Genomic DNA, 24856 nt, shown 5'->3' with positions numbered 1-24856 from the left:
TTCCTCTGACCCACCAGGAACAGGACCCCCAAGGTAGTTTCTGCCTGTGCCTGGCTATGTAGTCTCACCTCTGGGGATGTGACAAAAGCATGGGTCTCAGGGTTTGCGTCATTGCGGCCTGTGAAGTTCCTGTTGTAGGAAGTGACGATTGTATTCTTCTCCCCCTTCTTGATGTCTTTCCTGCCAGAGCAGAGGAGGCAGCATTAGAAATAGCTGACCTTGTCATAGGGGCTGTTCAGAGGCCAAGTGGTCTGGGTTCTTATGGTGCACACCTAGCTCATGACAGGAGGGCAACGAGAAGGCCCTGAAAGCATTGCCTTCTCTGAGGGACACATGGCACAGGGGACAACTTCTCATCCAGACTGAGGAAGAGTGCACAGTCCAGCCTGAGGCCTGAGTCTCCATGACTGGGCAGCTCCCTCTGGCCACTCAGGACCTCTGTAGGGCTCTTTCTAATCTGGGTGCCCAGGTATGTCTGAGAAGGACTTTTTTTTTTTTTAAGATTTATTTATTTATTTATTATACAGTGTTCTTGTCTGCATATGTCCCCAAAGGCCAGAGGAGGGCACCAGATCTCATTATGGATGGTTGTGAGCCATCATGTGGTTGCTGGGAATTGAACTCAGGACCTCTGGAATAACCTCTGAGCCATCTATCTCTCCAGCCCGAGAAGGACTTTTTGTTTGTTTGTTTGTTTGTTTTTGTTTTTCAAGACAGGGTTTCTGTGTGTAACAGTCCTGGCTATTCTGAAACTCACAAATCCACTTTCATACCTTTGTTCACTGGCTTTGAAATCAGAGGTTACCTGCCTGTGCCTCCCAAGTGCTGGGATTACAGGTGTGTGCCAAGCCCCCGGCTCTGACAAGGACTTCTAACATGTAGCAGCTCTGGAAGCAGAAGCCCTGGGCTGAAATTTTCTTCCCACCGTTTCTTTTAGACTCTAAACCCAAGGAAACAGAGGCTGACTTCTCAGGGATGCTCTGCTTACCTGTCCCACTGGCCAATGCAAGGGCCACAGGCATTGGCCAAAACAATGCCTCCCACATCCCTCAGGATCTGTGCCTGCAGAGGACAAAGAGGACAGGAAACTGTCAGGACCAGGCACAATGCTGAAGGCAATAGGTAAGGCAGCAGTCTGGAGGATGGAAAGCTGTGCCTGCATTGCCTTAGCCAAGGCAGTAGTCTGTCCTGTCCTGAAGCACCTATCTGCAGGTATGCATGGTGGGAAGCCAGGGGCAGGCACAGGCGGACACTTACATAGCCATCCCGCTCAATGGTGGCGCGGATCTGCTCAGAGCCTGGTGTGATGGTGAACTGGGACTTGCACTTGAGTCCATGGGCCAGTGCCTGCTTGGCCACAGCTGCTGACCGTCCCATATCCTCATAGCTTGAATTGGTGCAGCTGCCAATCAAACCTGGTATATTGTGGGTGGTAAAGTCAAAAGTCAGGAGATTGTGACCAGAAGTCTCCATCTGACCTGGACAGAGTTCACCCACTGATACGGCACAGAGATTATTTCTAGTAGACGTGTTGGAAGCAATTTAAGTATCAACAATAAAGAAAGGTATTCACACCCCAGTAATTAACATTCACTGACCATGACAATGAACATAGTTCATAGCAAATCCACTTCCATATCAATTTCATACACAAGTATAAGTATCCATAAAACCCCATAGGCCAGTCAGGTGGTGGTGGTGCATGCCTTTAAGCCCAGCACTCAGGAGGCAGAGGCAGGCAGATCTCTGTGAGTCTGAGACCAGCCTGGTCTACGAGTGAGTTCCAGGGTGACCAGGACTACACAGAGAAACCCTAACTCAAAACAAAACAAAAAAATAAAAAACAAAAAAACAAGCAAGCAAAATCCCCACAGAATCTAAAGGGCTTTTTTTTTTTTTTTTTTTTTTTTTTGAGGCAGGGTTTCCTGTAGCACAGGTTGACCCTGAACACCTGATCCTCCCGAGTAAGTGCTAGGATTATAAGCATGCAGCATTGTGCCCCACTTTAGGGCTAATACTACACATTCACAATGATTATTGCTTAATGGAAGCCAATAGGCTAATTTTGCTTTCATACTATCTAGGATTTTCCGTTTTCTGCTTGCTTTATTTATTTTTGTTTATTCTTTTCTTTTTTGGTTTTGAGTTAGGGTTTGTGTAACCCTGGCTATTCTGGAACTCAACTCTGTATACCAGGCTGGCTTTTCTGTTTTCTGCTTGCTTTATTTATTTATTGTTTTGTTTATTCTTTTCTTTCTTCTTTTGTTTTTTTTTTTTTTTGAGTTAGGGCTTCTTTGTGTAGCCCTGGCTATTCTGGAACTCACTCTTTAGACTAGGCTGGCCTTGAACTCAGAGATCCTCTTGCCTCTGCCTCCCCAACCCCAGGATCAAAGGCATGTACTCCCATTGCCTGGCCTGCATGTTTTATAAATCACAGCAACAAAAAAATCTTAAAAATTTTGTTAACCCCGTCACAGTTGGCATGCCTTTAATATCAGCACTCAGGAGGATCTCTGTGAGTTTGAGGCCACTCTGGTCTATATGGACAGTTGCAGGATAGCTAGGGATACATAGGGACTGCTTACAGATGGGGAACCAGGCTTGCTTTCTGAAATTTCTCTTAAGTGAGAACATGTATTAGCAGGTGGCACAGGCATATTTATACTGCAATGATTTTTGTTTATCTGGAAGCTGAGTGTAACAGTGCTGTATTTGGCAACTCTGAGCATCCCCTCTTCTGCACAGTGACGCCTCCTGATGGTCTTCTGGTGACAGTGAGCTGGTTTCCTCTTTGGTTTGTGTTTGGAAGCACCTTGCTGAGAACACAAGCTATTAAGTAGCAGAGCCAGGATTAAGGCCAAGGCCTGTGAGTACAGACCCAGGCCCTGAAGAGCCAGGCTGTGCAGATAGCAGCAGCATGACTGGTTTGTGTTTGTACAGAAGTATACTTATAAAAAGATATATTCAACAACACAGTAACAATCTCAAAGAACATTTTTCTGGTTAAGGGTCGAGTTAGAGGTTTTTTTTGTTTGTTTGTTTTGAGACAGGGTTTCTCTGTGGCTTTGGAGGCTGTTCTGGAACTAGCTCTTGTAGACCAGGCTGGTCTCGAACTCACAGAGATCTACCTGCTTCTGCCTCCGGAGTGCTGGGATTAAAGGCATGTGCCACCACTGCCCAGTAAGGTATTTTTAATACTCCCCTTGTGAATATTCACTACACTACAATAAATATGTATTCTGTCTATACCAAGCAGAGGTAGTATTTGAATACTCATAGACCTACTGCAGGGAGGGCCTTCCTCAGGAAGCTCCATAAAGGTGACTTCTGGGCAGAGCTGCTGGCCTAGACACCCATTAACCTGATATGGTGGAAGGCACTCACCCACTCTGATGTCCAGAGGCCAACCTTCCTTCTCTGCCACAGTGCCCACTTCTGCTACTGGGTGAGCCAAGTCAGGGGTAAAAGGTCCATTGATATGTGGCTTTAGCTGAAAAGAGGGACAAGGAGCAGAGATAGGCCAAAAGAAATAGAGTGAGTTGGACTTGCTTCATAGATTCCCACCTTTCTATAGCAGGAAAGGCTCCTCTTCTCATGGCTCAAACTTTGTCATAGCAGACAGGTCACACACTGCATTTGGAATCCCCCAACCCTATCAGGCTGTCCTTATCTCCACACGGTACTCACAGGACCTGAAGGTCAAAGTGAAATGACCCACTCCAGGTCACAAGTAGATGGTAGAGGTACAGAAGCCATCAGGGTCATCTGCCTCCCAAGCCCATCACCTCCCAAACTACACTGCTTTTGGAAGAGCTGGGCCTGGTGGTGAGGCCTGCACTCCAGCTACTTGAGAGGCTGAGGCAGGAGGACTGCAAGGGGAAAGTTCACCTGGATTACAAAGTTAGTTCAAGGTGAGCTTGAGAAACTTAGTGAGACCTTTTCTTACAATAAAAAGAAGGCTGAGGACAGGGACCTGTGCTAGTGTGCTTGTCTACAAGTTGAGAGCTCTGAGTTCAGCTGCACTATCAGGGCTTAAGATGGACCAAAAACATTTCTACTGGAACCTTCTGACAGACAGACCATGGCCAGATGCTTTTCATGTGGCAGGACTAACAATGTGATATGCACAGCAGAGTGCCTGGCACACGGCCATTAATACGTCAGACTGTTACTACAGGAAGTAGCCCGTTTAGCTCACACCCACCTTGGGTTTCACACTTGTGAACTGAGACCTATAGAAGCGGATTAGCTTACACAGGTCCATAGAACCAATGCTGGCATTGAACTTCACACAGCCTGACTTCTGGCTTCTGTTGCTCTAGAGGCCTTTCCTGGCTCCCTGAGCACCTGTTCTATAGGCCTCAGGATGCCAACCCACTGCATGTGGCCTATGAGCTCAAAGCAACATGAGCTCCCAGGGCAAGTTCCTGGCCTCCACTAAAGTTGGGGGTGGGGGGGTGGTAAATGGACACTTATGTCAGACTTGCTTTCCCCATGGGGGCCTTCTCCCTTTGTCTATTTATTCCTCATTCCTGCTTGGTTTAGGCCCTAGGAACCATGGGCCAACTGCCTTGCTGGGCATTCTGGTAGGACCTCATACTTATTCCCCAGTGCCAAAAATTAAAAGTCCCACCTCCAGCAATCCCCCAAACCCTATTTCCACCCTCACCTCATTGAGGTTAATTTCAATCACTTGGTCATACTGGCAGCCAGGGTCAGGCACTAGGTGATCCTTGAATTCTTCAGCTAGACTGGCAATGTCTGGAATCAACAAGGGAGGAAAATGAAACAGAAATTGGTTTTGAAACTTTATTTGTACACCTGAGCCAGATACCTGCCACTTACCAAACAGCAGGTCCCAGGCAGTAACTAAGCCAACAGAGACAAATCCAATAGCACAGGGTGCTGTCCCTGCCCACCAGGAACTCGGCCTCCTGCAGAGGTCGTCAGTGAACCAAGAATGCAGAGACACCATGAGAGGCAGGATATGGAAAATGGAGCAGTTACAAGCATACTCCACCACACAGTCAGTGAGCAGACTTTATTTTCCTCCTCTGAGACAGGGTTTCTCTATGTAGCCCTGGCTGTACTGGAACTCACTCTGTAGACCAGACTGGCCTCAAACTCAGAGATCCACGTGCCTCTGCCTCCTGAGTGTTGGGATTAAACGCTTGTACCACTACCTACCCGTGAGGAGCAGAATTTTTGAAAAAAAAATTTTTAAATGTGTATTAGTGTTTTGCCATGGGAAGTTTTGGGTCCCCTGAAATGGAGTTACAGACAGTTGTAAGGATTTGAACCCGGGTCCTCTAGAAGAGTAGCCAGTTCTCTTAACCGCTGAGGAACAGACTTTAAGAAGTCACTAGGTGGAGAAAGGAGTGATGTGTACTCCAGGCAGGACTCAGGGCTCTGAGCTTCCCAGGACCCCGATAACCTGTAGTTTCTACAGATTCATTCATAACTCCCCTCCCTGCCCAGGTTCCAGCCCTTTATTTCCTTCTTTGAGCTTCACAGAAATGGAACTAGCCCAGGAAAGCTGCTGGGGGAAGCTGGGAAGCCCTGCCAGTCAGGGAACAGTTATACAGAAGAGACCCATGTCACTTCCAGAGCTTCCTGTAGGGGGCACCGGAGCCTAGGCCAGAATTCAGCCCTTTTCCTGTGAAAGGCATGGATAATCTGTGGCAGGGATATTTAATTTGGGTGGCAGGCCCATTCAGAAGCTGAAGAGAAGTACAAACACCATAATCAGAAGCAGTCACACACACCTAGCTTGTCATCAATCTTCGGGACTTTTGTGCATCTGCTTAGTGACATCAGGCTAAGGACTCAATCCTTCAGGATAGGAGTATAACAGGACTGCATGCTCAGCCCGATGAACTCACCTGCTCGGCCAGTCTTGCTCAGGTACTTCTTCATCCTGTGATTGTATGGGAACACTGATGTGGTGGCCCCAATTTCTGCACCCATGTTGCAGATTGTTGCCATGCCTATGGAGAAACAGAGCCCAAGGCATGAGGCTGCTGGCAGCTAGGTGTAGGCCCCAGTACCTGCAAGGGGGTCAGTCACAAAGCTCTTCATGCAATGAGTTGCATCACTTCCTTCCTGACCTACAAGGCCACCTAGTGGCAACAGGTACTCACTCCTCAAAGCCCATGGCCAGTGAAGGGACTTCAGTCTTCACAAGTAGAATTCTAACTCAGAGTCTGGCTTTTCTGCTCAACAGAGCACATGGCCATCATGTACTTAAACTGCCCAGCCACTACCTAGAAATTACTGTGTCTACTGTGTCTACCTTGCTTAGAACAAGATCATCATAAACAAATAAATGCTGGCACTGGACTTAAGTCTAGGCCTGTCTGCCTGGTGTTCTGCCTTCTTTCAGCTGCACCATGCGCTACACAAATATTTTTCCGAGTGTGAGCGATAAGAATGGAATACACTGAGCACAGAGCATGTGCCAGTAGTGCAAGCTATAGTACATGTTTTTGCTCTTTTGGCTCTTTGAGGGCCCCACCAACCAGCTGCCAAGTATATCTATCACAGAGGAGGCTTATTCTTAGTTATGAGTACCTGGCCTTAGTATGGCTTGTTTTTTTTAAAAGATTTATTTATTATGTATACAGTGTTCTGTCTGCATGTGTCCCTGCAGGCCAGAAGAGGACACCAGATCTCATTACGGATGGTTGTGCACCATCATGTGGTTGCTGGGAATTGAACTCAGGACCTCTGGAAGAGCAGTCAGTGCTCTCAACCTCTGAGCCATCTCTCCAGCCCGTGCATGGCTTGTTTTTGTCAGCTTTGCTTAAGTTATCCTGGCTACCTTTTCCCTCTGGGCTTTTATCTTATGTCTGTATATTTTACTTTCCTTCTTACGCCGTGGCTGGCTGGCCCCTGACGTCCTCCTCTCCTTGTTCTCTTGTTACTCTTCTCTTCCTCAGTCCTCCTTCTATTTATCCTCTCTGCCTGCCAGCTCCACCTATCCTTGCTCCTGCCTCACTATTGGCCATTCAGCTCTTTATTAGGACCACCAGGTGTTTTAGACAGGCAAAGAATCACTTTCACAGAGTTAAACAAATGCAGCATAAACAAAAGTCACACACCTTAAAATAATATTCCCCAATACCTAGCTATTTGGAAAACACAGACATGAGGACTGCTTGAGCTCGGGGTTTAAGGCCAGCTTGGGCAACAAGGTGAGATTACAAAAAAAAAAAAAAAAAAAAAAAAAAAAAAAAAAAAAAAAAAAAAAGAATGGAATGACACCACTGTTTGCACCAGAGCATCTGTAGCACTGGTGTGGCTCAGAGATATCTTGGCTTCTATCAGGGCCTGTCAGCAACTTCACAGCTGGCGCTGTCACAGTAGCAAGAGTGAGCTCTTGTCACCTATGAGGTGTAATAATTCTGCAGGCTACTCCAGGGTCTCTGGGATTTTTATTGATTACCCAAGACAGTTCTTTATAGTTCTTGGGCAGGCCCTAGCAACAGAAGCTTAAACTGGTGTGGCTCCCAACTCTGAGTAGTCACAAGGAAGTTACTGTCCCTTTACAATGGTTGTCAGTTGTTCCATCAGAGCAGCAGGTTGTCTCTACCCTGACTTCCACCTCTAACATGTCTGTTCTCAACCTACATACTGCCTGGACAGCCTCAAGGGAAGGCCACATGAGATCCAGGCAAGAGTTAAGGACACTGTGTGGGGCTGTCATCCTCACCCGTGCAGGAGATGGAGTCGACACCAGGCCCATGGTATTCTACAATGGCACCTGTACCACCTTTTACTGTCAGGATTCCTGCCACTTTCAGGATCACATCTTTGGGTGAGGTCCAACCAGAGAGGGAGCCTGTCAGCTTCACGCCAATCACCTGAAACAGAGGGCAAGGCAGTTACAGGCTGGCCCTATGTACCACATACTGTGTTCCAGTGAGGAATCAATGACTGGAGCTTACATTCCCACCCTTCTTCATCAGCCCTACTTGCCACAAAAAGAGAATCCAGCCTGGCTCAGCCATCTGGGACCTGCAGTCCTCCACCCACCCCCACCAGCTTCCCTCCTAGCCAGACCAGAGCAAGTCCTTCCCTAGCCCTTACCTTGGGACACTTCAACTCCCAGGGGATCCCAGCCATGACATCCACAGCATCAGCACCCCCTACTCCAATGCAGATGCCTCCTAGGCCACCACCATTGGGGGTGTGGGAGTCAGTGCCAATCAGAAGAACTCCAGGGTATGCATAATTTTCTAGGATGATCTGAAAAATAATCAAAGACATTAAACTTAAAAGCCTTTAGCACCAAATGGAAATGGGACACAAAAAGGATCTATAGAGCTGCCCCCAGTGATACCAGACCACCCAGCCATGCCCAGGTAGTCTTGAAATATAGGGTAAGAGGAAGCCTCACTTAATTTAAGCTGCTCCTATATGGCCAGGTGACTCGGGCCTATAAATGCCTCCCTGTGCCTCAGTCTCCTCATTTATAGTAATAAAAACATACAGGTCATCTTAACTTCAGGATGTGGGAAGAAACACACAAACTGGCACATAAGAGTGTCATGGGCCAGGCCTGGACTAGTGTGATGAAGAGAGCTCCCGACAGACTCTCCCCATGGTGACTGGATGAGATCATGCCATGCAGTTGGGAGAGGCAGCCGCTGATTACTTTGCAGGAAGAGCGTTCACCTCGGGTTCTGCTCATCCGCCTGGTGAAATGAGCCCACTTATGGGCACTAGGAAGAACAAAGGTGACGAGATGTGAGAGGCTCTAGGAATTAACGGCACTGAATGTAGGCAGAGTCCCTGGGACATCACAGAAACCCAGGTCTCCGCATGAGGTGAGGTATCCATGATGGATTTAGCATGGCATGAAGAACCGTAATCCCTTTGAAATGGAAAAGGCTGGAAGGGCTGACACCTTCCCCATCTATATGGGAGGAGCAGGCCAGGATTTGTTTCCCTGTCCTTCTCATGTCTCAGCCATATGCAAAGATGTGAGAGTAGCAATCCTTAAAGTGCCACATTCATGAAGGTGAGACACATAGACTTTGTGGTGGTGAACATGGTGCAGCCACACATGTAGTTAACATCTGGGAAGAGAGGTTACTGCAGACCTATGGACTCTGGCAAATTGTCTAATGTGGGCAGTATCTAGCATCACAAGAATCAGCTCTAAGACAGTGACTTCACCAATCTATGAATATTGAAAAGAAAAATGGAGTGAGGGTCAAGAAGTGTATTTTATATGTCCATTTGTTATGAGACAGGATCCTCTATATGGCTCAGATGGTTATGAACTTGAGATCCTCTTCCCTCAGCTCTCAAGGGCTGAATGAAATTACAGGCGTGTACCATCACACCCAGCAGAAAAGTGTATTTTAGGACAGACTAACATCTAGAACATAACATTAGAAATTCATCCAGAGATGTACATAACACATACAAACACTGAGGACCAAATCTACACTCCCTGGTCCCATCCTCAGAGACACAATCCCTGTATCTACAGAGCACACGACACAGTAAAGAAAGCACTGGGCATATGTTGGGATCATAATTCAAAGGGACCCACAGAGGCTCATCAGAGCGTGAATTCAGCAGGGTCTGGGAAAGCTGGGGAGGTAAACAGGTGAGTTAGGAAGCTAAGGTGCCAAGGTCTTTAGAAAGCTAAAGAACAGCCTGCCAGGTCAATGGGAACAAGGCTGGAGCTCTGCCTGAATGAAAGCTGACAATGACAGAAAAGTAAAGCCACATGGTACACACATGTAAATAAGAATGGCCCTCATAGGCTCTTATATTCAAATGCTAGTCACCAGGGAGTGGCCTTATTTGAAAAGATTGAAAGGATTTGGAGGATTGGAGGAAGTATGTCACTGGGCATGGGCTTTGGTTTTTTAAAAGCCCATGCCAAGCCCAGAATCTTGATCTCTACCTAGGAATCAGGATGTAGTTCTCAGCTACTACTCTAGCGTCTGCCTGAATGTTGCCATGCTCCTTGTCATGATGACAATGGACTAAATCTCTCTTACAATAGTTGCCTTGGTTATGGCGTCTCTTCACAGCAACAGAACAGGCACTAAAACATAGTCCCTGGAAATGTTATGTTTTAAGAATTATGCTGAGAGGCTGGAGAGATGGCTCAGTGGTTAAGAGCATTGACTGCTCTTCCAGAGGACCTGGGTTCAATTCCTAGCACCCACATGGCAGCTCACAACTGTCCGTAATTCCAGTTCCAGGGGACTGGACACCCATGGTAAAACACAAATGCACATAAAATAAAAGGTAAACAAACTTAAGAAAAACCAGCAATTAAAAAAATAATAATAATAAAATAGCCGGTGGCGAACGTCTTTAATCCCAGCACTCGGGAGGCAGAGGCAGGTGGATCTCTGTGAGTTCGAGGCCAGCCTGGTCTCCAGAGCGAGTGCCAGGATAGGCTCCAAAGCTACACAGAGAAACCCTGTCTTGAAAAACCAAAAAAAATAAAAAAAATAAAAAGAGCTGCTACAAAGGCCAAGGCCTTTGAACTAAAATGGAATGGGGAATACCTGGACTGGGGTGACTCCTTAACAAAAGGCCAATGAGAGTGGGTCCATATGCCTTCATTCCCTATGGAAGAGAGACACTCTGGCCTTGCAGGCTGTGTGACATGGCAGCCCTGTCACCCTGGTAGTCCTGTCCTAAAGGGCAATGCAGTAATCCATTCTTGGCTCTGGTCTTAAAGTTAGGCAGAGCCAGGGGCCCAAGCAGAGTCAGATGACAGCCTGACTCAACTCCTCTGCAAGGAGCAGGTAGCAAGGCCTGGGATGAAGGTAGAGAGAAGAGTCACCTTGGAAATGCAGGGGATGGAAGTTAATCAACATACATCAGGCTAGCCCTCAGCAGCCCCCTTTGATGGAAAGAAAGCAGTACCTCTCTGAAACACACACACACACACACACACACAATTTTATTTTGTTGGAAATAGCTCAATTGATATAGTACTTGCCTTGCATTTATAAGGCCTTGGATTCAATACCCCAGCATGACTAATAATTGTAATTTTAAAAAATTCTTTTAGATTTATTTATGTGTATGAACATTTTGTTTGCATGTATGTCTACGCACCATGTGAACACCTGGTGCCTGTGGAAGTCAGGAAAGGGCTTCACATCCCCTGGTTATAAGCTACCTACACAACTGGATTTAACACTTGTATTAGTGAATGTAGCTCAGAAGTCCATCTGGGATTCCCCAACACCATATAAAGAACTATACTTGAACTACAGGTATGAACCAAAGTGTTTAACCTCTAACCCTCCTCTAAGCATGCCCTCAAGCTCTTATGTTCCTAGAAACTGCAGTTACATACCTATAATCCCAGTACTCAGGATGACAGGGCCACCAGTACTCCTGCTCGGCTTTCCTAACCCTCAAGTCTCAGCAGGCCTGGAATGTTCTGTCCTATTACAGAGTGAAACCTGGACTTGAACCTTGCAAAGATAGGCTAAGCCATGTATTTATTACCTGGTGAATGATTCCAGATCCCGGCCTCCAGAAGCCCACACCATACTTGGCACCTGCAGTTGCCAGGAAATTATACACTTCCTGGTTTATGTCCTATTAAAATAAATCAATAACGAGAGCATTAGTTTGATCTGGGATGACCTCACACTCCACACTCCCTCCCCCATGGGGCTGACATGCTGGCAACGCAAATACGCAAATACAAGTCTTCTCTCGTAGGGCTTCTAAAAATAATTTCAGAGGGCTTGGCTGCTGGCCTGCAGTTTCAGCTGGCAGGCCCAGGGAGAGAGACAGCTCCATTTCCCTGACACCTGGCCAGGGGGACAGTTTGGGAACAAGTTCCTATCCTGCTCTGTGTCTCAGTTTCTTTGTAGAAACAGGGCAGGATAATTGGCAAAGGCTCCTCTGGCACTTGATTCCCTAGCCAACATCGAAGGGGTGTGTAATGATGTATGGTATCATTTACTAGGGTGGACACAGAGTGAGGGGGACTATCAAAGAGAAGAGGACCTCGTGGACGCCTGGCTTTGCTTCTCCACTGAGTGTGGTTACCTGTCTGGAATCTCAGCTTAACACTTAACAAATACAAATAACATCAAGCTAAACAGCCCTACAACCCACTTAGGAACAAGACTGCTGTCAAATCTACTTTAGAGATGGAAAACCAGAGGCTCAGGTAAGACCTGGAGAACCCTGACAGAGCGCAAGGTTGCAGTCTCTAAAGGGTGTACCAGGCCACTTGTGAGCACTGAACCGGTGCCAGCACATAAAAGCTGTACAGTACTCGGTAATGTTTGACAGGCCGCAGGTGAAAGGTTGCTAACTGAAAAGGATGGGATCCACTGTTCCCTTAGCCTGTCATTTGAAGGCAATGTCCTGGAAGCAGGGAAGCCCCATAGCACAGCTTTGAGGGCAAACTGTATCTGATGAGGCATGTCCACAGACAAAAGGAACAGCGCCATGGTAGACTCTAGTGTTGAAAGGAGGAATAGGTCCACACTTGAGAAACACCCTGAAAACAACTTCATTTAACTCCTGCCAGTTAGTGCGTCCTTCGGAGAGTCCACTTGGTCCCCAAATAAAAGAATGGCAGACAAAACAGAGCTATCCCTTTCTTTCTTTTTTTTCTTTTCTTCTTTTTTTTTTTTTTTTCTTTTGGATTTCTCGAGACAGGGTTTCTCTGTGTAGCTTTGTAGACCAGGCTGGCCTCGAACTCACAAGAGATCCACCTGCCTCTGCCTCCCAAGTGCTGGGTCTAAAGGCATGTACCACCACTGCCCAGCCAAGCTATCACTTTCTAATTAATAATTAACATATTGGCTATGTGTTTTACAAACCAGTCACTTGCAAAGTTGGGACCCAGGGCATTTGCATGTTTGTGAGAGGGTGTCCCAAAAGTGATGCTGAAACAGCATGGAACCTTCTCTGACTGTATAACTCTAAACAGATCACCCTGTCTAGGGCCAAAGACTATAAATACGTACAGAACTGACCACATCCCCCACCCCCCACCCCACCCCCACCCCCGCCTTCTAAATCTGCATGTCTCTCCAATACTCAGTGTTAAGTAGGACCTTTAGGAGTCTCTGCCCTCAAGAATGTGCTAATGCTATTATTGTGGAGTACATTCCTGGTAAAATGAGTAAGTCCTGCCTGATTTCCCCCTGCTCAACCACATTTGCTGGCCCTTCCACCTCATGACAGCACAAAGGTTCCTACCAGATGCCCCAGACTTTCCATCCTTTAGAATGGAGCTGAATAAACTTCTACAGTATATAATTTCCCTTATCTGTAATGGCCTGTTAGGGCAGCAGTAAACAGACTTGGACAAGTCTTCCCCTGACCCTAGTATGAAACAGCTTTTCCCACATCCCTCAAGGCCCTGCCTGCCTCATCCCATTCTGTCTTCCTCTCTTCATGCTGTAAGTTTCACGTTTCTTCCTGTTTTAGAGCCCTGTGTATATTCACTCACTCGTTTGTCAATCTATTTATTTATTTAGGTGGGAGGGTGGTGTGAGACAGGGTCAAGGGTTCACAAAGCCCAAGCTAGCCTCAAACTTACTGTATAACTGGGGATGATCTTGAACTCCTGATTCCCATCTCTACCCCCCAAGTGCTAGAATTATAGGCATGCTCCATCATCCCCAGCCTTTGCTAATCTGTCTTGAATTTCTTCCTTCAGTTATCTATTTAGGTGTCAGTTCACAGTCCCGTCCCCAAAGGAGCTGCTCCCATCCCTTTCCCAAAACTCAATCTGGCGTCTTTCCTATGACAAAGAGCCTTCACTTCTCCTTCGCATCGCAACTACCTGGTTTATGTAAATGTTCTCTAAGATCTGTGAGGGACAGGCCTGCTAATCTAGTTCCCACTTAACAGTTCCTGCTATTGCACTTAACATGTATTGAATGCTCAGTAAATAAACAAGGGACGAGATCTGAAATCTATGGTTCTGTGAACCATGTCTCTGCCACAAATGGTTGTTCCAGGGTCCCTGGTCTCTGCAGCTCCTGGCCCTGCAAAGACATGTAACATGATCATTCCTCAGCAGCTAATAGCTGCTGACACTAGAGTCAGCTTTGAGTTTAGTAGAAAGAGCCACTGTACCCTTAGGACACCATGGATGGTGAGAAAAGGCTAGAATGGGGAGACTGGCTGCCCCTCAGTGTTTCCCAAGGGTCTGAGAGGCTCTGTAAGCCAGGCTGACCCTAGTAGCTGGAACACTTTCTATCACATGTTTCTGCTCTGTGCCAGCTGGGCCTTAGGTCTGCCAGTATTCATCTCTTGCCAGTACCCCCCAGAGAGTACCCACTCCCACTGCCAGGGGCAGGGAGCAGGCGGGCCCAGGGTTGGGAGGGACAGAGCCAGATCTAGTAGCACAGGGGAAGGAACCATAAACTTGAAGGTTTGGGAGAAGGAGCATGGGTTAGATTTTACAATAAGGCAGAGAATTCAGCTCTGAGTGGCAGTTTCAGTGATACACAGTCATTGTGAGTTTTAAGCAAAATGCACCAAAGATAGGGACTGGAAGAAGACTGTCAGCATGAGATCTCCAGAGTGAGAACTTGATCAATCTACCACTCCTGCAGCCACGAGGTCCAATTCATGGTGCTGCTACACACAGGACCGTCCATCCTTTTTCCTGGCTGACCCTCAGAGGCCAGAAGAGAGTAGACTGAGAGAGGGCACATGTGACATGGATAAAATATACAGGAAGATGGGCTACTGGGATGGAAAGAACTGACTCCAGGCACTAGTATCATGTACCAGCACACCTGGCTCTGCAGCACTTCCCTTTTCTTTCCTTTTCCTGAGACAGGGTTTCTCTGTGTAGCCCCAGCAGTCCTGAAACCACTCTGTAGATCCACTTGCCTCTGCCTCCCAAGTTCTGGGATTAAAGGTGTGCACCACCAGCTTATTTATTTCTTTATTATTATCAAAGTATGTGTGTAAATGCTAACGTAGGTGCCAACAGAGGCCTGAGGTATCAGATACTCCTGGAACTGAAGTTCCAGGTGGTTATGGACTGCCTGATGTGGGTCCTCTGAAGAACACTATGTGCTTTCTTAAGCCTGGAGCCATCTCCCCAGCCAAGCAGCAGCACTTTCTAACAACATAGAATGTTTTCTGTGATAAGACCAATCTATTTTCTAACATTTTCACAATGCCAGATTTCATTTCTAATATTAAGAATTAAAAGCAAGCCTTAAAAATATGTCAAAACAAGCTGGGCGGTGATGGCACACATCTTTAATCTCAATAATTTTGAGACAGAGGCAGGAGGATCTCTATGAGTTCAAAGCCAGCCTGGTCTATAAAGTGAGTTCCAGGACAGCCAGGGCTATGCAGAGAGAGACCCTGTCTGCAAAAACAAAAACTAACAAACAAAAAATGCTAAACCTCAGGGCCAGAGAATGGCTCAGTGGTTTAGTATTTGCCTGTTATACATGAGGTTCTGAGTTCCATCCTCAGATCCTCAGTGTCATGAAAAAAGACTGAGTTAAGCAGGTCATTAGAACTCGGCAGTGGGGCTAGAGAGATGGCACAATGGTTAAGAGCACTGACTGCTCTTTCAGAGGACCTGGGTTCAATTCCTAGCACCTACATGGTAGTTCACAATGGTCTGTAATTACAGTCTCAGGCGACACCCATAGCAAAAACACCAATGCATAAATTAGAAAAACAAAACTCAGAAGTGCCTGAGCAGACTGCAACACAGTATCTACCTCCCTTTCTCCACACCCAGCCACCAGCCCCCATCACCAGCTGGGCTCACCTTGGCCCTGCGCAGGTCTTTCTCACCCCCTAGCTGGGCCTCAATCAGATGGTCACAGTGGATAGTTGATGGCACCGCTACCTTGGGCAGCCCACTGCTAATGAACTGTAGCATAGCCATCTGAGCTGTTGCATCCTGCATGGCCACCCGGTCGGGCCGTAGACGCAGGTATGTCTTTCCCCGCTCAATCTCCTGGTTGGCTGGGTCATCCAGATGTCCATATACAATCTTCTCTGAGAGAGTCAGAGGCCGGTTCAACCTGCAGACAGAAGGAAGTTACCCTGGTAGCAGCTTCTCTCTCTCCATGCTTATGGCAGTAAGCAGGCATAGGACAATCTGTGTGAAGGTTCCCAAGATCCACTTGGGCAGGAACAAATCAGTGCTGTTCCCTGTGGCATCTCCAGGACATAGAGAAGTGCCTGGCATTTACTGTGGGGATTTGAAATTTACTTGAAGAACAAGTGAATGTCAGCACCACAGAAGACAGGCCAGGTGTGGTGCATGCATGCTTGCAATTCCAGCACTTGGGAGGTGGGGTTCAGGGATTATATCAATATCATTCTTGGCTATGCTGAAAGGCATGCTAAAGATCAGCTTGGGTCTTTACATGAAGTTCTGCTTAAAAAAAAAAAAAACAATAGAAAACAAAAAAAAATCAAGATAAACAAACATCATACAAAACAACAGGACTGACTAGCTTTTTCAAAGCTTTTTCAGCTGGGCAGTGGTGGCACATGCCTTTAATCCCAGCACTCGGGAGGCAGAGGCGGGAGGTTCTCTGTGAGCTTGAGGCCAGCCTGGTCTACAGAGCAAGTTCCAGGATAGCTAGGGCTGTTACACAGAGAAACCCTGTCTCAAAAAACAAACCAAAAACCAAAAAAAACAAAAGCAAAAAAATATTTGCTTTTCTACTACACCACTCTATTATATACACACATCTACTGTCTCTACTTCTTGAGTGTTAGAATTACATGTTGCTGGTATTTGCAGATACATGCTAGCATGCCTGACACAGTTCTCTTGGTTTTAAACAGCTTTCTTAAAGTGGAACATGGTAGTGCTGTAATCTCAGTAATCAGGAAGCTGAAGAAAGAAGACTGTCAGCAATATAAAATGAACCTGAACTCCACAGCCAGTGCCAAGCTGGTCAGGGCTACAGACAAGAACTAACCAACAAAGACACCCTCGAGAGACAGCTTCCCTATATATAATCACACTGACAAAACTGCATAAAGGGGATACTTCTTGGAGCTGGGAAGTAAGTAGCTCAGATGTATAGCAGGAGGTGGTAGGCCCTGTACTCAGTTGTCATCACCACACATACAAACATACTGAACCCATCTGCCCACTCCCCAGAGTCCTTTCCTGCCTCTGCTAATAACCATTCCCAGTCCACCACAGATCTGCATTCAGTCACTGAAGGTGAGTGTTAGTAGGGTACTTATTTCTGGGATTCTTTTTTTTTTTTTTTTTTAAAGATTTTATTTATTTATTATGTATATAACATTCTGCTTCCATGTATATCTGCACAACAGAAGAGGACACCAGATCGAATAACAGATGGTTGTGAGCCACCATGTGGTTGCTGGGACTTGAACTCAGGACATCTTAACCTCTGAGCCATCTCTCCAGCCCAATTCTGGGATTCTTAAAAGATGTATTGTTCAAATGTGTGTGTGGACATGTGTAAACAGGTAACTGCAGAGGCCAGATGACTGGAGCTGGAGACATAGGCAGTTGGTTGTAAGCTGCCCAACCTAGGTGCCAGGAATTGAACTTGGGTCCTCTAGAAGAGAGCACTGAGCCATCTCCCCAGCCCCTACTTTTAGGATTTCTTACACACTTCATGCATATAACTCATTTTATACTCACAGTGCAGATGAAGAAACTGAGGCACTGGGAGGAAAAGTGAGTTCCCTCAAGCCCCAAAGCTACAGTACACAAGTAGAAGCAAGGAGCCAGCAGGCTGTGCTTTGTCCTGTGCCTTCACGCTGACTCTGCTGTAGCCAATACTAGCATTGCCAGCATGCCTGTGCAGCAAATGCAGACCCTTTCTTCTCTTCTGCCTGCCTGGGCCCCAGATCTTAACCTCACAGTCCTCTAAGCCCTTGAACTAAGACTATTCTCTAGGTCTGTGTCATGAGTGCCTCCAATAAAAAAAGCAGGAGCCTGAGGTACAGGGGCTGGCCATCGGTTTGCAGGAGCACATCCCAGACTGGTGGTTGGCGAGGACTCACTGTGTGGAACGTAGTTTCTTCTCTTTCTGGGCCCAAGAGAGCTGAAAAATAGCACCAAGACCTTGAAAGCAAATGCCTGACACTGGGCTGGTGAGTTATGGTTCAGCAAGTATAGGCACTTGCCTGGAAGCCTGATGACCTCAGTGTGACCACGATGAATACACACACACAAAATATGGTGTAATAAAAAGACTTAGAGCCTGACAAATGAGAAAACTTTGGACAGTTCATCATTACATCCCCTTGTGATTGAGGGCTAACTGGGTCATCTATCTATGTTTATCTGTCTCTTTGTTGTTCTGGGTGGCAGAGATCTAGTTCTTGAAAACAGAATTTGAACCTAGTGTCAGAGAGTCCCCTGGCAATGTTCTAGCCTTCTTTAAAGTTCTTTAGACTAGTTTGATCTTGTTCAGGTTTTGTGGATGCAGTCACAGCCACTGTACATTCATGCTTGATCAAAACATAGCATGCATGCTTGAAATTCTCAATAAAATAAAAAAAAATTCTTTATAATGAAACTATTTTTAGAATAGCTCCATCTCTACTTTTTCTCTGTGTCATGGTTTTTCAGCCCTGGCACTCTGCACGCTAGGGGTCAGGTGACTCCACTATGGGGTTGTTTTGTGCATTGTGGGATAGTTAGTTAATGGTGTTATATCAGTCCCTACCCACTACACAACAACCCCTCAGGGCTGGAGATATGGCTGAGAGGTTAAGAGCACTGGCTGTTCTTCCAAAGGTCCGGAGTTCAATTCCCAGCAACCACATGGTGGCTCACAGCCATCTATAATGCGATCTGGTGCCCTCTTCTGGCCTGCAGGGATACCTGCAGGCAGAACACTGCATACATAATAAATAAATAAAATCTTAAAAAAAAAAAAAAAAAAAGATGAATACAAATAAACTCTAAATGGCAAGTAATACTTCCTGGTCAAGTCACCATGAAGTCTACTTCTGTGCCAGTTCTCCTTTCAAGCATGATGAAGAGCAGAGTGCAAGTCTCCAAGATGAAAGGAAAATCCATTATCTTTCTACTGGGTAGTGGTCAGAGAGTATCAAGAATAAATCAAATATTGTTTCCTGGAGAAAAGCATTTGTACAAGGTCCTGTACTGCTGTACTGGTGGGGACAATGGTTCTCCACTCTCATTGCACTTTAGAAATACCTGGGAGTCTGGCCAGTACTGCCCACATTTTGATATCATCAGTCCCTAAGACCCTGTTTTTTGTTTTTTTGTTTGTTTGTTTGTTTTTAGAAACAAGGTTTCTCTGTGGAGCCCTGGCTGCCTCCTGAGTACTAGGACTTAAGGCATGTTCCATCACGCCCAGCATGTGCACAAATGCATACACACAATAAATACAATGTAATTTTAAAAATAATACTACAACTAATGCTGGGGTCATCAGCATCAGACACAACTAGACTGAATGTAGGCCTCACAATTCAACAAACTTAGAACCTTAAAAGTTACTGCTCTAGTCTGATGCTTCTGCCTCTACCTCTCAAGTGCAGGACTGCAGGCATGCACCATGGTGCCTGGCCTTCTAGGCCACTTACTATTATTCTTCCATGGAAAAGGCCCAGAAGTTCCAGTGCAAAGATTTTCCTGTGCAGGGGCCTTTGTTTCCTGAACACTAGACCCTGCTACCAGCACTCCCAATGCTTCTGAAAAGAGAAGCTACCCTGAGACGGCACCTCGAGCTCCCCACAGCCTTACCGTTTTCGGACAATGTTAATGTTCTTCTCTAGCAGGTCATAGCGGATGTACTCATTGGGCTCAAAGTGGCTCATGGCCACCTTGGCCCGTTGGCACAGGACAGAGGCCACATGGTACTGCCGCACACCCAAGGCCTTCTGCAAAACAGAAGAAAACAGGGCTATCAATGGGTTTCTTAAGTGTCTACATCTGAAAGACAGGTCCACATGGTAAAAACAGGAATCAGGTGTCATGAGCTGTTCTGTGACTGTAGCCGTGGTTCCCTCACTGGGGCATGGGTGCCTCAGCATCCACAGAAACCATTCCAAAAGGAGAAAATGGGAGGATTCATAGCAGAATCACTGGCTCAAAGTCAAGTTCTACCACATAAGTTACAATAGCTGAAGAATAGGCCTCACTGACTAAGACCTAGAGGAGCTAGGACAAGGACCTAATCAGCCCTGGGGACCATGCAGGGATACCATGTGTGAAAGTCCAAGCAGCTCTGAATCAATGCCCATACTACTGCTAGAACTCTATCCACACCTAAGTTCCCTGAGGGCGGAGAAAGGCTGTCTTACTACCTGGCACATCTCACAGGTGCATCAAATACATGTTTCCTAAATAGAAGAATGAATAAGCAAAGCCGGTCCTAAGCTTTCGCCACTACCTCATCCTTTCATAAGGTGTAGCACGACTCCCTTGCCTTTTAACATGTGATATACTTCTTGACTTCTACGAAAGGGGTAAGTGATGCTAAGTAACTTCTAATGTAGGCCATTAAAGGGCTAGCTTCTGTCAGGCTGCCTCCAGCTTGGGTTGCTCTGGGAGAAGACAATCACCATGTTATGACATAAGCAGTTCAGGGAGAGGTCCACTCAGAGAGGAACAGACAGCTCCTGCCAATGCCAGCACTGCCTTGTAAGTGAGCCACCTGGCAAAGGAATGCGTCCACTCCAATACAAGCCTTCAGATAATTGCAACACTAGGTAACAGTTGAAAAAAACATCTTTTTGCCCAGTGCTGAGGGCCTTCTGCACGAAAGGCCAGCACTCTACTACTGAACTATATTATTCATCCCAACTATACCTATTTAAGTGAGCCCATCGCCAAATTCCTGGACTACAGAAACTGAGAGGCAAATGATGACTGTTGTTTTAAAGTCTCTAATTTAGCCGGGCGGTGGTGGCGCACAGTTTTAATCCCAGCACTCAGGAAGCAGAGGCAGGCAGATCTCTGTGAGCTTGAGACCAGCCTGGACTACAAGAACTAGTTCCAGGACAGCCTCCAAAGCCACAGAGAAACCCTGCCTCAAAAAACCCAAAAAAAGAAGTCTCTAATTTGAGGCCTGCAGCAATCAGTAAAAAAACAGGATGGAGGATATACTAGTTAATTTAAAACTCTGGATGACCACATTAACAGAGAAAGTGACCAAGAAAGAATAAATTTATCTGTCTTAGGTATTTATTGCTGTGATAAAACAACATGACCAGCCGGGCGGTAGTGGCACACACCTTTACTCCCAGTACTTGGGAGACACAGGCAAGCAGATGTTTGTGAGTTCGAGGCCAGCCTGGTCTACAGAGTTCCAGGACAGCCAGGGCTACAAAAGCAAAAACAACCTGGAGAGGAAAGCGTTTATTTTGTTTACATTTCCAGGCAACAGTCCATTACTGAAGGAAGTCAGGGTAGAAACTCATGCAGGAACCTAGAGGCAGGAATTGATACAGACAACCAAGGAGGCATGCTGCTTACTGGCTTGCCCCAGCATCCAGGACCACCAGCCCAGGGGTAACACCATCCACCATCCCACATCAATCACCAATCAAGAAAATACCCCATAAGCTTGCCCACAGGCCAATCTAGTGGAGTATTTTCTCAATTGAAGTGTCCCCTTCCAAATTGACTCTAGCTTGTGTCAAGCTGATATAACCTAGCTAGCCCAGAGCCCACAGAAAGGACAGCAGAAAAGGAAGACTAACGTTCTTTCTAGGTGTCCTTTCTATGTGTGTTCTATGTGAAAGAGAAAATTGATGCTGATGACCCAAGTCCTTCCTCAGTTTCCTAGAGACTATGATTGAATCCCTGTCAATCTTCACAGGTGCCATTCTGTTCAAGTCACCCTGTGCTGAGAACAGGCCACCTCACAAAGCAGCATCCATCCTCACTAATGGCCTTCCTTCCCAACCCAGAGCTCAGATCTATTTGCCCTTCAACTCAAAATCCAGCACCAGAGCCTTGCTGTCTGCCTCACTAGCTAGGTGTGGAAGGCTCTTGACTTCACCTATGACTCATCAGACAACCTTCCTATGTCAGAGCATGGAAGAGGCAAGGTTCTTCTGCTGCAGCTACAGAAGCATCAAGAGAACTGAGAGGAGGGACAGACTGCTTGCCATCTGGGTTTGTGTTGGGCACAGCCACTGGCCATGTGAGCTATTTTAGATGACTGACCCCTAGGCACTATTCTCTTCACAGAGCTTTGTGAAAACTAGGAAAGACTACATCCAGCTCTTAGTAGTTCCAGTAATTTTTAAAAATGTGTTTGTTTGAGATAAAGTCTCACTATGTAGCCCTGGCTGGCCTGGAACTCACTGTATACACCAGGCTGGCCTCTGCTTCTGAGATTAAGGAGTATGCGACCAACATCTGCCTTAGTTTGGGTTCTTATCATCCCATGCATTGATGAGCACCTCTCTGTGCCCTGCACAAAATGAGAAGCTAATACAGCTGTGGCGCTGCTTGCTTTTTCACTAACAGCTTAGTGTGGAAACAACCGTTTGACATCTGTACTTGGACCTATCTGTCCAATTTTCCAAAGTTCAAAAGGCAGCCCACATACCCAGAAAAGAACTCAAGCTGGCTAATAGGACTTCTATAAAATAAATAAAAAATGTAAATAAAAAGCCAACATTCCTCGGGAACTTTCCCAACTTTCCCATTTGCCAAAAGGAGTCATTTCCCTTACTTCAGGCAGAAGGGACATAGAGCTCTCCACTGACACACTCCTGTCAAAGCCTCCAGACTCCTTCAGTCCCACTCACTAGTACCTGTTACACACTTTAAAGTCCCCATGCCAGTGTCCTGACCCTTCCCTGTCCCCAGCCACTCACCCTCCTTGTGGCCATCAATTCTCTACTATTCCTGCACTCACCCCCTCTCATCGTCTTATTCTCTCTGTGCTATTTCCATTCCATTTCCTGCATCCCTAGCCCTGGCCATGTCCAGTCTGCCAGCCATATTTAGTCTACTTTTTTGCCCTCTCTGCTCTTGACTCTTCCAGATACCTCTGGCTGTTCTCATATCTATTACAAAAACCTTACCATCCTGGAACCATCATGTTAGTAGGTTCCTTACTGCACCCCCTAGAAATAGTTCACTATTTTTGCAAACTGACTGACCTAAGCATCAGTTACCTTAGAAACAAAAATAGCAATACCAGTGTCTAGCCTAGCAGGCAAAACCATACACTGTAATCCTAATTACAATGCCAACAGCAAGGAAAACAGAGCCAATCAATAGTGGAAAATAGGCTTATGAAATAACACACTGAGGTCCACTGAGATGGTTCAGTAGATGGAAGTATTTGTTATGAAAATCTGATGACCTAAATTAAATCTCCAAAATCCATAGTAGAAAGAGAGAACCAACTCCTAAGAGTTGTCTGTCTCTGACCTTCATGTGTACCATGGCACGTGTAGAGATCAAAGGACAACCACCACATGTATCCCAAGAAGTGGACTCAGGCTGTTAAGGGTTTACCCAATGAACCAACTCACTAGTCCATGAAATAATTTTTAAAATAAATAATACCAATTGTACGATGAGTATGTAGTTCGGTTGGCAGAACACTTGTCTAGCTTACACAAAGTCCTGGGCTCAATCCTAGCACTACATACACTGGGCATGGTGGTATATACCTGTAATCCCAGCACTTGGGAGCTGGAGACAGGAGAATCAGAAGTTTAAGGCCAGCCCGGGCTACACGAAAGCCTCTCTCAAATAACGAGATGATGATAACTAGAAAAAAAGGACAAGAAATATGATGGGGACTGGACACATGGCTCAATGGTAGAGTGTGTACCTTGCTATTCATGAGGCCCTGATTTCATCTTCAGTGTCACTACATGAATCAATTTTTTAAATGCTGATAAAGGACATAACTTCTCAGTAAAGATAAAATATTTACTGAGTGCCTACCATACATGAGACAAGCGCTGTCTAAACATTCTATCCACATTGCATCCTCTCATCTTCAAAGCCCACCTGTGAACTAACTGAACCTAGCTTCCCATGAGGAAGAGTGACCAGGGCACATGGCAGCAGGTAGGGACCCGCACCCAGCCCCAGACATGTTACCCAAGTCTCTGAGCCTCCCCTCAAAATGGGTTCAACATCATAGTATTGAGGACAAGAAAAGCCATCCACATGCTCAATCCTGAATCATCATCTAGCATGGTAGCACAAATGCCTGTGATCCTAGCACTCGGGTAGTGGAGACAGAAGAACAGAGTTCCAAGGTCATCCTCAGGTACATAGCAAGTTTCAGGCCAGCCTTGGCTACCTAAGCCCAGGCCTCAAAATGAATGAACAAAGACCTCAATCCCAATGTTGCCCTGCTTTCTCTGTGAATAACAGCCAACACTGTCTACAGGGCTTTCTACCATGTTGGATCTGCTCTAGGTCTGTGCTGTCCAGTGAGGTACCTAGTACAATTAAACAATGGCACTTTTACATTTTTGGTTTTTGTTTTTGTTTTTTTGTTGTTGTTGTTAACATTTGATATCCATGTATGTATGTGGGCACAGCATGGCATAGCATGTGTGTGAAGGTCACAGAACAAAATGCAGGAATTGGTTCTCTCCTTCCACTCTGTGGATTACAGGGATTGACTTGGGTGGTTAGGTGTGGCAGTAGGCACCTTTACCTAACTAGCATTCTTACTGGCCCTTTACTATTAATTAAAATTTAAATTGCTACATACGGGACTAGAGAGTTGGCTCTTTGTCCATGCCTACCCTGTGAGGCCAAGTTGTTCCACAATGGTTCCCAGACCCTAGCCACACCAGGTTCCTCTGAGTATGTTCAAACTATGCAATCCTGTTCCCACTCAAGATGACTCAGTCTCCAGGGTCCCCCAGGTATCTGAAGACAACT

General features: G+C 46.2%; 1 protein-coding gene across 1 annotated transcript in view; it reads right to left on the bottom strand.

Annotated features, from left to right (window-relative positions):
* Aco2 (aconitase 2) overlaps positions 1–24856 on the bottom strand; it is a 44425-nt gene that overhangs the window by 5479 nt on the left and 14090 nt on the right. The window contains exons 2-12 of the mRNA XM_027404091.2: positions 19724–19860; positions 15770–16028; positions 11497–11589; positions 8089–8247; positions 7712–7862; positions 5883–5987; positions 4670–4761; positions 3385–3490; positions 1258–1415; positions 989–1062; positions 69–180 (exon numbers count right to left, since the gene is read on the bottom strand). Coding sequence (XP_027259892.1) covers positions 69–180; positions 989–1062; positions 1258–1415; positions 3385–3490; positions 4670–4761; positions 5883–5987; positions 7712–7862; positions 8089–8247; positions 11497–11589; positions 15770–16028; positions 19724–19860 — 1446 coding nt within the window. The remainder of the gene's footprint in view (positions 1–68; positions 181–988; positions 1063–1257; positions 1416–3384; positions 3491–4669; positions 4762–5882; positions 5988–7711; positions 7863–8088; positions 8248–11496; positions 11590–15769; positions 16029–19723; positions 19861–24856) is intronic.

This window comes from Cricetulus griseus, chromosome 2 (genome assembly GCF_003668045.3).
Source record: "Cricetulus griseus strain 17A/GY chromosome 2, alternate assembly CriGri-PICRH-1.0, whole genome shotgun sequence".
NCBI lineage: Eukaryota > Metazoa > Chordata > Mammalia > Rodentia > Cricetidae > Cricetulus > Cricetulus griseus.
Note: the sequence above shows the minus strand (reverse complement) of the source record. Positions and strands in the feature narration are given on the sequence as shown.